This window comes from Lagopus leucura, unplaced genomic scaffold (assembly GCF_019238085.1).
Source record: "Lagopus leucura isolate 7727_CA_CO unplaced genomic scaffold, USGS_WTPT01 Super-Scaffold_1, whole genome shotgun sequence".
NCBI classification, from domain to species: domain Eukaryota; kingdom Metazoa; phylum Chordata; class Aves; order Galliformes; family Phasianidae; genus Lagopus; species Lagopus leucura.
The window spans coordinates 35,059,961-35,072,026 of record NW_024962250.1 but is presented as its reverse complement, the minus strand read 5'-3'; the positions used below and the strand labels follow the sequence as shown (position 1 = coordinate 35,072,026).

Below are 12,066 nucleotides of genomic sequence, written 5' to 3'. Positions count from 1 at the left end.
CCCAACTTGACTGTTGCTATTTCCATTACGAATCAGTTTCATTCATCTGCTGTGCTTCACTTTGGAAGTGAAGGTCTCTAAGGAGCCTTTGTGTTACATGGGTTCCTGGAGTTCTCATACTGGTTGGACACAAGCAGAGGACAAGCTCTCGTACGTCACATGCCAGGTGAGATCTGGCACAGAAATCTCTGCTGACCCAGAAGACAAAACATGTTTTTATCCCTCTATGCAATTGTTTGGTTTGTGGCCTGGGTAAGGTTTGTGGCCTCATTGACCAAGGGTGATAGAGGCAGAAAAACCTAATGTCACTACCATCTCTTACAACTACTAATTTTCTATATTGATACTAGCTATGATACTAGCTATGAGAACACTTTCACTGCTAGCAAAAAAGGGAAATAAATTTAAAAACTTTGCAACAGCCCTGCTGAGTACTGTGCCATCTTTCCCACACACAGCAGTGAGGATCCTCTTCTTCAGTCATCCTTAAGCTGGATCATTTGAAGCTAAGGGCAACTTCAAATCCTCCTTGAGAGGACCTGAGCATACCCATTGGGTACCGGATGACCCATCTCTCAGACAAGGAGAGATGTGGCCCTCCATCACTTGGCAGCAACAGGATACTTTGGCCCAGCTTAGTGAGGCAACCACTTGCTAACTTCATCAACATGTCAGCAAGCAAGCAGAGCGTGGTTTGCCATAAGAGGAAGTGGAAGGTAGTCACAGAGCATGGCCACACACTCTAATAAACTTCTTCCACAACAGCAGCGCTTTCTCAGCTTTCTACAGAGTCTCTATTTCAAGTGTCACCCTGGGAAACATTTTTCTCTGCCACCAGTACTGGGAATGGAAGGTACCGTTGCCTCTGCCCTATCTGCCTTCTTGCCAGGATTGGGAATGAGTCTTCAGTCAGAAGCTGCTGTCATTGAGTGGGCTCTGACTGTGTTTGGGTACTTGTAGCAAATGAGCACCTCTTGTCATGGACCAGGAGAATCTCTCCTGGTGCTGATGGCTATGGCTAACATCTCACAGCTGTGAGTACTGCACAGCCTATTGCAGCCTGCATTGGTTTTCTCATACTCTACTCATCCTACAGTAACTAAACTAAGTCAGGGAACCTGAATGCCCCTCAGACTTGAATGGTAGGCATTCTGTTAGGCATTCAGAGTAGAGCTTCTTATGGCATCCCAGGGAGGGGAAAGAAAGATCCCACCAGCTTGTCTACCCTGCCAGAGATGCATGAGACAATCTAGGTCCTCACTGAACTGGGAGCAGACTGCTTCCCCTAGGTCTGCTTGAAATTGGACCAAGCAAACAACAAATAACTGTTGATAGGCTGACAAAAGGTACCTTCTTCCGTGTATGAACACAGGTTGAAAAATTTCTCATGCAGAGTGGATCAGGAAGGCACATGCCCATCCTCAGGGTGATGGGACTCAACTTCTATCAACACATCTGCTCTTGGCAGTTACCTGATTGGAGTAGGTGTCCACCCCATTAGTGAATGTCCAAAGGATTAGCCCAGACAAGATCTGCTTTTATGAAGTATGTTATGCAATGGAAACTTTCAACTCATAAATACAACGAAGTACAATTTTTAAGACAACTCAATTCCATTGGGGCATATTCCATGTTTCTCTCTTCAATCAATTGGACATTTTAGTGTGGAAATCATCATGTGACTTTGCAAGAAATGTTTCTCCTAGCTCTACATTAACCAGCTGCGAGGTCTTCTCTCATGCATGGTTGCCTTGGAAAAGTGGTGTTCTTATTGGCCACTCCTGCTAAAGGAACATTAATTTTCTTCACCTCCATTTCTTAAAAGTGTAAACGTTCTTCCCTTGTTTACTTCCTTTAACTACCCTTATTTCCTGTCTTTTTTTTCCGAGAACTATCAAATAGGTGTGGTAGGCAGTTCTGTCAAATTACGATGGTAAATGTTGTATAGCACTACTAGTTTGTGTTCTTCATCTGCAGCTATTCATCAGAAGGAGAGAGGTGTGAATTATATGTGAGTACACACCAGCAGCCAGACTCTGCTTCTTGTATGCCAGGCAGTTTTTGACACAAAAATACCTCCACCCAGTTCGGATGTTCCCCCACCTGATCAGAAATATTAAGTTCTTCTACAAACCCATCTCTGAAATCTCTATACTTTGCATTTTTTACTGTTGAGTTTGGGAAGAAAAAAAAAAAAAAAAAAGTAAGATTAATGCCCTTAATTTCCTCTGCAAAGTGATTTTAGTAACTGATCAGCAGTTCTGTCCTATTTCTTAGGCGTCCTGGGTTAGGGTCAGTCCCCATCTTAGTGGATAGGCATGGTATAGTCCATAAATTCCTTGTGAATAAAGATCCTTTTTCCTGGAACTAACTGCAACCTGGCTCCCTGGGGAGGACACCAGCAGGTCTTGGAAAACTCCTGTCTTAGTGGATTAAGACAAGCACCCCGCCATGTCCTTGCATCTGTGGGACTGCAGCCTTTACTGACACACTTTGAACTGATGGAAATACTAACTTTCCATCTTGTCTTCTGATTCACAGAAAACACCAGCTGGGGAAAAAACGTAATCATGGGGGATCATGCAGCCTGTACCACAATTGGAAAGGATAACTCCACTATTTGTCCAAGCATTCCCTACGGAGACAGCAAGACACTTCTAATTGCTGTTTACAGCATTGTTTTTGCCATTGGTCTTCCAGCAAATTGCTTAACTTCCCTGCTCGCACTTGTACAAATCCGAAGGAATAATGCAATTGCCATCTACATTTTCAGCTTGTCATTGTGTGATCTGATGTATTTAAGTACCTTGCCTCTCTGGATTATCTACGTGCAACACGATCACCGGTGGACTATGGGTGAACAGGTTTGCAAATTAACAGGATTCATATTTTTCTGCAACATATACATCAGCATTCTGCTTTTATGCTGTATTTCTCTGGATCGTTATGTGGCACTGGTGTATGCTCTGGAATCAAGAGGCAGAAGAGGACGCAAAAAGGCAATCATAATAGTATGTTTTCTTGTTGCTGTGGTTGCAGTAATCCACAGTCCAATATTTAACATGAATAGTATACATAACAATAACTGCTTCGAGACCTTACCCCTTGACAAAACACTGGCTTCTTTCAGCTTTGCCAGATTCCTATTTGGATTTGTCATACCTTTCACAATTCTCATTTTCACCAACTACAAAATCTTCCAAAGAACAAAAATAAGTGACAGCGTGACTTGTCACCAGAAAGCCAAAGTGAAGTACCTGGCAATTGCCATAATTGTCATTTTCCTGATGTGCTTTGCTCCCTACCATGTGGTACTCCTAATAAGAGCCATATACTTTATGTTTCATCAGGATTGCTCGTGTCCATTTGAAAAAAGTATATATTCAGTTTTTACAGTGTTTCTGTGTTTATCAACTGCAAATGGCATTGCTGACCCAATCATCTATGTGCTGACTAGTGAAAATGTCAGGAAAGATTTCTACAGAAGCCTGAGAAGGTGGAAATCAAACTCATCCAGGCTCAACTCATCCATTAATCATAAGACTGACAGTAGCAAATTGAAAATGCAGAAAGAATCACAAGAAGAAGTATTAGGGGAAGAAAACAAAGCGATAGCAAGTTCATCACAGGTGCTGGAGACCATATGCAGTCATAATAGCAAAGACCCAGAAGGTGGTAGCTAGCAGTTTGCAGCTGCAGCTGGCTGCTGACAGCAAAGAAGTTCTCAATGTGAGTTGCAGACTGCTCAGCGCAGCACACAAATATTTACATGCTGATGTCCAAAGGAAGGGTTGTGGGTTTGTTTTTTTTTGCTGTACGTGGGCCAGCAGCTCCTTGAAAACATTACAGGAATGTTACTTCTTATTTCTGTTTCTCTCCTTGTATGAGGTTTGCCCATCAGTACCATTAGTGAAAACCTTGCTTGGTGAAGAACATGTGGAATAAACTTTGAAATCGACTTTCACTCGAACTGAAGTCTTAAAAGCTTATTTTTGGACTCTTACAAAGTGAGAATCAGTTTCTTCTTCTGAGCTGAACAAAAAGAAACACCCAACCTGGGAGAACAACGTGAGGCCCATTCTTCTGGTTGAAATCACTAGCTCTTCAGGAGGTACACGTTCAGATTCTCATGCATGTATCCTGTTGTTAAAGTTTGTGGTTAACCAGTGGAAAATATAAAAAATGAGGAAGTCTTTCATGAGCCTTGAAAATGTTCCTAATGCTTCAGTGTGCAGTTTAATCTACCTTGCATGTACTGAATAAAGGGCAAAGCAGTGTCCTGGTAACGTGTACAAACAGTACTTCTACAGTATTTGTCAGGAAACGGCACCAAACAGTCTTGAAATGCTTAAAAATGTACCCTTCTACTGCTTGATATTTTACAGTTGGTAGATTTTCCTTGTTTTGTTGGTGTTAACTCTGGAATGCGCTGAAATGTTTAGAAATTGCAGACATTTTCAGGTGGAATCAGGGACTGTTTTTATGCCATCTCCAAATATTTGTTGAACTTGTGTTTCATTTCTGACTACGATAATGCTTCTCTCTCTGTATCAATCTGGATTTTGGTGTGCAGGATCTTTACAAGAGATCCTTGGCCTTTTTGCCAAGGAAGCCTTCCTGCCAAGGATGAATGGATGGCAGCATGGAGAACACAGTCCCTTCTCCTCGTGGATGAGACACACTGGTGGTGCACAGTGAGACTGTGCTGGGCAGATTTCATTGTTTCTGCCTCCATTTTTGTTGTGTATAACCTACTGATGGCAGTATCCTGTACCTTCAAACTAGAAATCACCAAATAAGAAGCATCTAACCATACCACCTGGCAAGACTTATCTAAAAACCCTCTCGTATTTTTATGCGAACAAAATAAAACATCACAAAAGTACTGAACCAATTGCATGTTTATTTCAGTACAAGTTTCTAAAGTGTTCCATAGTGCCATTCTGCTTTATCTGCAATGTTGTATTTCAGTAATAGTTTAAAATTGGCATTAATATCCACATTTCTGAATTGAACTAGCGTTAGTCAAGGCTACTTTAAGTATTTGTTAATATTTTAAAATTGTGCTAGATATTTCTGCATGTTATGCTTCATTCTTACACGCTTTGGGGAAGAAGTGTTGTGCCCAAAATGGCATTTCCTCAAGCCATTGTATTTATGACATATTTAATTTTTGTATTATTTAATGAGTCCTCTGACATCTTCCTATGAAAAGTTTGTCTTTTCTCCCAAAGGGAGTTCGCACAATTCTGAATGTAGTAGAAGATTGTTTCTTGGAAAAATGTGAAGTTGTGTTGTGATGTTAATTCACAAATTGTAATTTTCTATTTTCACGTGAGCTCAAACACTCTGAGGTAAAAAGGAGAATGCCGAATATCTGTAACTTTGCTGAAAATCAAACTTCCCATTGCTAAGAAAATCAGCAGCAGGCGTTGCTCAGAACAGCCCCAGTCAGTCAGGGGGTGGCTGATTAATCTCTGAAGACACGTATGCAAACTGCCTCAGCCTCAGGATTTTCATAGCCTACATGTAAAACTTCGGTGAACAATGGCAGTGAATTTGGAAGAAACCAACGAGACAGACTTCAGACTTGTGAGCTGATTGAAATGGTCGCAAATGGGACATTCAACCTGATGACTTTAGAAATCTCTTTGATACTTTTCATGTGAGAAAAAGTAAGTGTATTTAAATCAAACAGTATTGGAATCCGGTGCCATCGATGCAGGGGACAGGGATTAGCAGGATCTGACACAACATCAGCAATCCTTTTGCCTTGTCTAATTCACTTGCCTTTCCAAGTTACTGTATCATTGTGAATCTTCCCTTAATATAAGTCCTTGGAGAATCGTTGTTCTGATACACTCTGAAATAAACCCTTCTGCAACTTGATCTAACTTTGAAGATGACCTACACAATCCTCAGAGATCCTTTCCAATCTAACTTATCCTGTGACAGTATACTGAAGGGATTACAGGGGCCAGGTGAAGACACCAAGAAATGCTATTCCCATATTGTCAGAGCAGCCCATCAGATACACTGAGTGCTCCCACGCCATAAATTGAAGCATATGAGCTCACTGTTTTGTTACACGGTATATCATAAAGGAAAGGAAGGATCTCAACGCTGAGATACTAGCTGGAGACCTACCAAAGAACATTACTTAGGTCAGAACAGATCTGAAAGGTCAACTGATTGCATGGATTAGGGTTAGGTGTCCCAGAGCTCCCTGAGCTCCAGCACTCAGGGTTGTGCCCCTGCCCTGGGCAGCCTGTTCCATGCCCACTGCCCTCTGGGGCACAGCCTTTCCCTAACGCCCAGCTGACCCTCCCTGACACAGCTCCATGCCTTTCCCTCACCTATTGCTGTCATCCAAGATAATAAAAGATGATTTTATTTCTGCGTCTCTCAGACATTCCTAGTGTACATGGGATATAAGTGGATTGCTGCTTGTTTTAAGCATGGATGTGAAGCATGAAGTGAATAATTTCTGGATATCAACTAGAGGTGAACAAACTAGTTTTTGCAGATAATATATCTTTTTGTTTATTCATCAATTCTACAAATGCTGCATTACATCTTTGCTGGCAATAACTCACTTAGAATTCTCCATTACTCTCTAAGAAATTAAGTGATCTCAGTATTAAATTTTGCTTCACAAGTACAATTTCTTCCTCTGTAAAACAAGCAAACACAGATATGAATAAAGTCAGACTCTAAGCATGACAAAGTTTCGTCTGCAGCTGGTGGACCTGCAGCTGCTCTCATTCAGTCCCTGCTATCACTTACAACCCAGTATCGAAGTTCTGTTCAGTAGTGAGTGACGAAACTTAGAACCAAGGTTTCAAGGCTGTTCACAATCTTATATTTTCACATCAAGATCGATTGCCTTACTGCAGGTCATGCTGTGGGATAGGTCTTCTAGGAAATGTCCTCTAGAGAAATATAAGGCAAAGTTGCCTATCTTATTTTCATGGAACAAATAAGGGTAGGGGGATTGTATCAGAGAAATGCAGTCACATTTGGAACCTCTTTGGTGTGCAGAGGAAGTGTATGGGCAGCAGCATCTCCCAGCAGAGCTTCTGCAAGTTGTGTCTAGAGATGAGGGTATCATACATGCCTGCCTCTCTGTCTTTTATTCTCTTAACACACCGCTGAGTTCCTTCTCATTCCCTGCACAATTAAGCTTTGCACAGGAGAGGGCGCTTCTTCTATTCTGTTTGCACCAGGGATGCAGTAAGACTTCCTGACAGGCAGTTCTCAAGTGAAAGGAATGTGAATAACAAAGGGAAATCTGTTATCCCAAATTAGGCTAATGCTGATGTCCTGGTAATTGATGTTAGTTGCTGTTCTCAAGAGCCATTAGTAAGAAAGGAATCTAAACTCACTTCTCATCTCTGTATTTCAGATCACTGATAAATTCTAAGGTCTCACCCTCTTACTCCATCCTGTAAGAAATGCTCAGAGATAATAAAGGAAAAAAAAAAAAAGAAAAAAAAAAAGCAACAAAAAACAGCCTTGTAGGCAGATAGAAAGTCTGCTGAGGAGGGGCAATAAGTTATGTGGTGAGAATTTCACAGAACATCATATGTATATTGTCTGCACGAGCAACCACAGAATATGCCTTCTCAGTACACCATTAGACAATCCATCCTGTTTGGCAGCCTCAGTCTGTAGTGGGGCACGTACATCACAACCTATGAGCACAAAGCATCCCCTGCTTGATCAAAGGTCTGTCTTGAAATGCTTTCTTGAGGGAGGCGACGAATTAAAGAGAAGTGTGGGAAAAGGATGCTGTGTGATATACAAAGTCCTGAAAAGCCTTGTAAACCTGAAGTCACAGATGTTCTGAACAAGCATGCAAATACCTAAGTATTCAAATTTGTTGCTTACAAATTCTTCAGTCTGAATCACAGTTCTCCTTCTGTAAAATGGAACTCTTCTTCCCTTGAGCATTGTCTGCCTGCTTAAAACACAGCCCCTTGCATGAGATACTAGAAAGAGTGATCAGGTGCGTGCTGTATGTGTAGTCAGTGCTCACTGCAGAGGGGCAGTGAGCTGTGCGGAGGTGATTATAAGCGACTGAAACACAAATTCTACTGAGTCAGCACTTTCAGAGGCAGCTTTGAAGCTCTGTAATTGCTTCTGTTTATTCGTAAGCTTCAGGGAAGAATAATAAAAGAAACAAAAAAGAAGAGAGGACTTCCATTTAACTTTAACCTCCCTGCTAGCGACATGGTTACTAGGCCCTTGGGGATTTCACAGGGATTGCTCCTTAACAGGATGCTTTGGAGTTTAGAGTTTGGTTGTCTCCTGAAGGTAAGAGAAAGTTAGTAGCACGGATCCATAGAGCTGTTGTCCAGACTGAAAATACTCAAGGCCAAGCACTCAAAAGGCTTGTAGCATCTCTCCATCAGTAATGCTAACTGCACTTGCTGTTTCACCTTCTGTATATGGCAGATTGCTGGCAATAATCTTTAAAATCCTCAGTGCTTTAAGATCTATCCATGTGGACTCTGCCTCTCTCAAGCTCCTTCCTTCCTAGAAAAGTTTTTGTAGGTTGGGGAGCACTTTCCTAACAGATTTCTGATATGTGTCTCTGACGATCTAACAACAATGTGCTTGAGACAAAGCACTCATTTGGTTGAATAAGGGATGCTTTTTTTTCACTTAAATATAGTGAGGACAGAACTGGGATGACACTACCCACTGCAGGTAGGTTTTATTACTGTATGCTTTCCACTTACCAGTGACTACACAATATGTTATATACAGGACATTTGATAAGGTATTAAAAAAAACCTGTAATTTTCCATCTAGCTGCATGCATGGTTCCTGTCTACCTCTAATTATTTTCTTCATATCTTTCTGAAACAAAGTAAAGCTTACGAAAACTCATAGTCCATAGCTCTTGATGGAATGATGTGCTTTAACTTCATTACTTGTAGTAATGGCTGTGTCCCAAAGATAAGAAACATACTTCTCAAGCTGAACTCAGACTGGATGCATATTGCTGCGTGCAAAAAGGAAGAAAAATATGCTTTACATTAAAACAGAATCTCAGGGATATTACTTACTTCTTGCTTTCTTGACTTACTGTGGGAATGGCCTCTCAACAAAGGGCAGAAGATCAGAGCTAAGCCAAGAATGAACCTAAAGTTCCTGTCAGAAATAAAAAAAAAAAAAAAAAAAAAAAGGGATGGGGGAAACTTTGTGCACTGAACTGTAAAGGAGATACGGAAAGGTTATAATGTAACAATGGAAAAGATTCGAGGGGGTAGGAAGGGGCAGCAGGTTAACTTCAGTGCTCCAGAAAAGCAGAATTGAAGATGTGTGATCTTACAGCACCACCTGCTCTGAGGAGAGCTGTGGGCCCTGTCTGCTTCACTGGGGGACAAGTCACTCACTCTTCCAGCCAGAAATACTCCTCCTTCACTAAAAGCTAGAAATTGTAGTAAATCTTTGTCTCTTTGTTTTCTTGCCTTTCAGTTTCAGATACTAGAACCTCTTAGTCAAATTCCAAGCTGAGAAATGACACTGCACAAGCAAAAATCCCAGAAAAGCATTGTTTTCTCTGGAGATACCAAAAACCATTAAAAATAAATCAACACAAAGTTAAACCAAATGTATGAAATCAGCATTCCTATCATGAATTGAATGCAAATCTGGAGGGTTTTTTTTTTTTTTTTCTGGCCTGGCTTTCCATTTCATATCAATTTTAAACCACCTGGATTTGGAGGAAAACTTTTTGATGTAGAAATATAGCTTGGATGTATCCATTGTAACATAAAGCCATGTTAATGTATAATCCTGACTTGCCATTGTTTCATCATCATGGGTCAAACTTGCTAACATGAAGCTTCTATACCCAACGTACTCCAACAATCAACACATCAGTCAACTCCAGATCATGAGCCTACTGCTCTACTACGAGCCATGCAGCAGGAGCTTCTGATTTCAGAAATGACACCGAGATTTAATTCTCTTTTCTATAGTTCTGGTTTTTATTATTCCGGCCAGGTCTGTTGCACTCAAACCCACATCCTTTCGACGCACCAGCTGCTGTTTCTCCAGGAGCTCACTGCAGGCACCAGAGGGCACCACGCTCTCACCTATTTGCCCTGGTGGCCGTGGTGAACTTCAGAGTGAAAGAAAAAAAGAAAGGCTCATGGTGCTCACCCAGCTATGGCAGAAACACAAATCCGTATTCAAATGGTGGCTATGTACAGAAAGAAAAAGGAGAAGCAGAAAACAGAAGTGAAAACAAGAAATATCATGCAAAGAAAAGAACAGAGCCAACTTCCTTGTGTCAAACGATAAAAAACAGAGGGTGATAGGGCTTGCCAGTCTCTGCCCATGGAGAGGATGTTAGGGACAGAGGGAAATCTGCACCCAGCTGAGCCAGCTGCTGCAGTACCTGCACACCCAGCATGCTGTGAGCAAAGCCTCAGGGGCCCCTCTGTCTCTGTGCCTACCGCACTGCTGTGCATTGCCCTGCACTGCTGCTCCGCGCAGCTCCTGTGCCTTTATTGCACATCGACTGGCACTCGGAGCTGTTTGTTAGTCACATTAAGTAAGGCCAATTAAACATGTATTACTCTGTTAACCTAAGACATTTTGAAATGATTGCTAGGCTGTCACTGGCTACTGATAGAGCAGCAGGAGACGTGAGTTAACGTTCCTTTATTGCTACAGAAGTCAGGGCTGTCATTCCCATCAAGGCACAGGACCCAGAGCAGAGAAAGAGACTCACTCACAGCCTCTTATCTGTGTTCATGCTCCTGCCTCTAATTGAGTTAACCCTTTAACCAGATAAGTCAGACAGGCATTCACAAGCATTCCCTTAGGAAAGAAAAAAAAAAAAGCTAAAAAATTACATTTTAAATATGACTCTCCATGCCCTAGTTCATGAGATCATGTACATTTTATGTTCATCTTTGCATACCCTTTCTAAATTATAATTGTTATCTTCGTATTTAATTTAAGATGTATTTTTTCTTACAAACTGTAATTCAGATAAGCCACCATCAAATCAACACTGGCAATAATTTGTGGATATAGAATGTTTTACAGTTTAACCTATCAATTCAGACTATGAAGCAAAACTGGGAAACAATCTGAGCATGTATCACAGCCTTCATTTACTCTGCCAGTCAGGGAAGGGTCAATTTAACTTGCAGATAAAGCACTACTTCTGTACCAGCTTATCCACAGCTCTCTTACCTCTAGAGTTCTACTCTTCTTAGTAATGGTTGGCCAGAGGAAAATCCTATGTCTGTTTTGGAAAATGTCAGACTACAACTGCTGTTAATGGTTGTTATTGGGGTCCCATCTAGCAGAACTATGCCCAGTGCCACAAAACTACAAGGCAAACTGAGCTAAATACTCTAAAAAGTTCTGTTAGTTCTACCCATGCTCTTCAATTATAACTCTCCAGTTTGCCAGTACTGCAGAAATTGGTTTCCTGTTGTCACTGTAATTTTCAGGGACACGAATTCTCACAAGAGCACAATGCCTCCCAAAAGGCTGAGTCCAAGAGAATAACGCTGCCATATCAAAAGATGCAGAACTGCAAAGGTGCAAGCCTCAAATCCGACAAGCCATCCTCTAACGTATGTTCAAGGATATCTGAAAAAGGAATTATTCATTAACTTCTTCAGCTTGCAACTGCTTCAGGCTATTTTGTTCCTACAGTAGCTGCAGTTTTCAAAGGAAGGTAGAGCTGGTGAAGAAGAAAAGACCTTCATATGCACCGCACAAACACGTCATCAGTATCAGACTAACTCCAAGAAGAAAATACGGTACTTAGTCTGCTGCAAAGACAGCAATACCTTGTGTAGTGACAGGCTGCACATGTTTTATGAGCTTGGGGTGCTATTTAATTGTAGATGCTTAGTTACTATAGCAACTGTCATACCCCATGGTATTTATGCTTAGATATGGAACATATTTTAGGCAGCACCAGACAACATGTAATTCAAATTTCCAAAATGCATGTTTAAAATAAAACCCCTGCTACAAAGCAAATAGGTGTGCTGCTCCAGTTATGAGAGGAGCACACCTACTTGC

General features: G+C 41.3%; 1 protein-coding gene across 2 annotated transcripts in view; it reads left to right on the top strand.

The window, feature by feature from the left end:
* GPR132 (G protein-coupled receptor 132) overlaps nucleotides 1-4,948 on the top strand; it is a 72,527-nt gene extending 67,579 nt beyond the window's left edge. For both annotated transcript variants that reach the window (XM_042866537.1, XM_042866544.1), the window contains one exon: nucleotides 2,542-4,948. In XM_042866537.1, coding sequence (XP_042722471.1) covers nucleotides 2,542-3,683 — 1,142 coding nt within the window. In that variant the 3' untranslated portion in view covers nucleotides 3,684-4,948. The remainder of the gene's footprint in view (nucleotides 1-2,541) is intronic.
* Nucleotides 4,949-12,066: the final 7,118 nt, after the last annotated feature.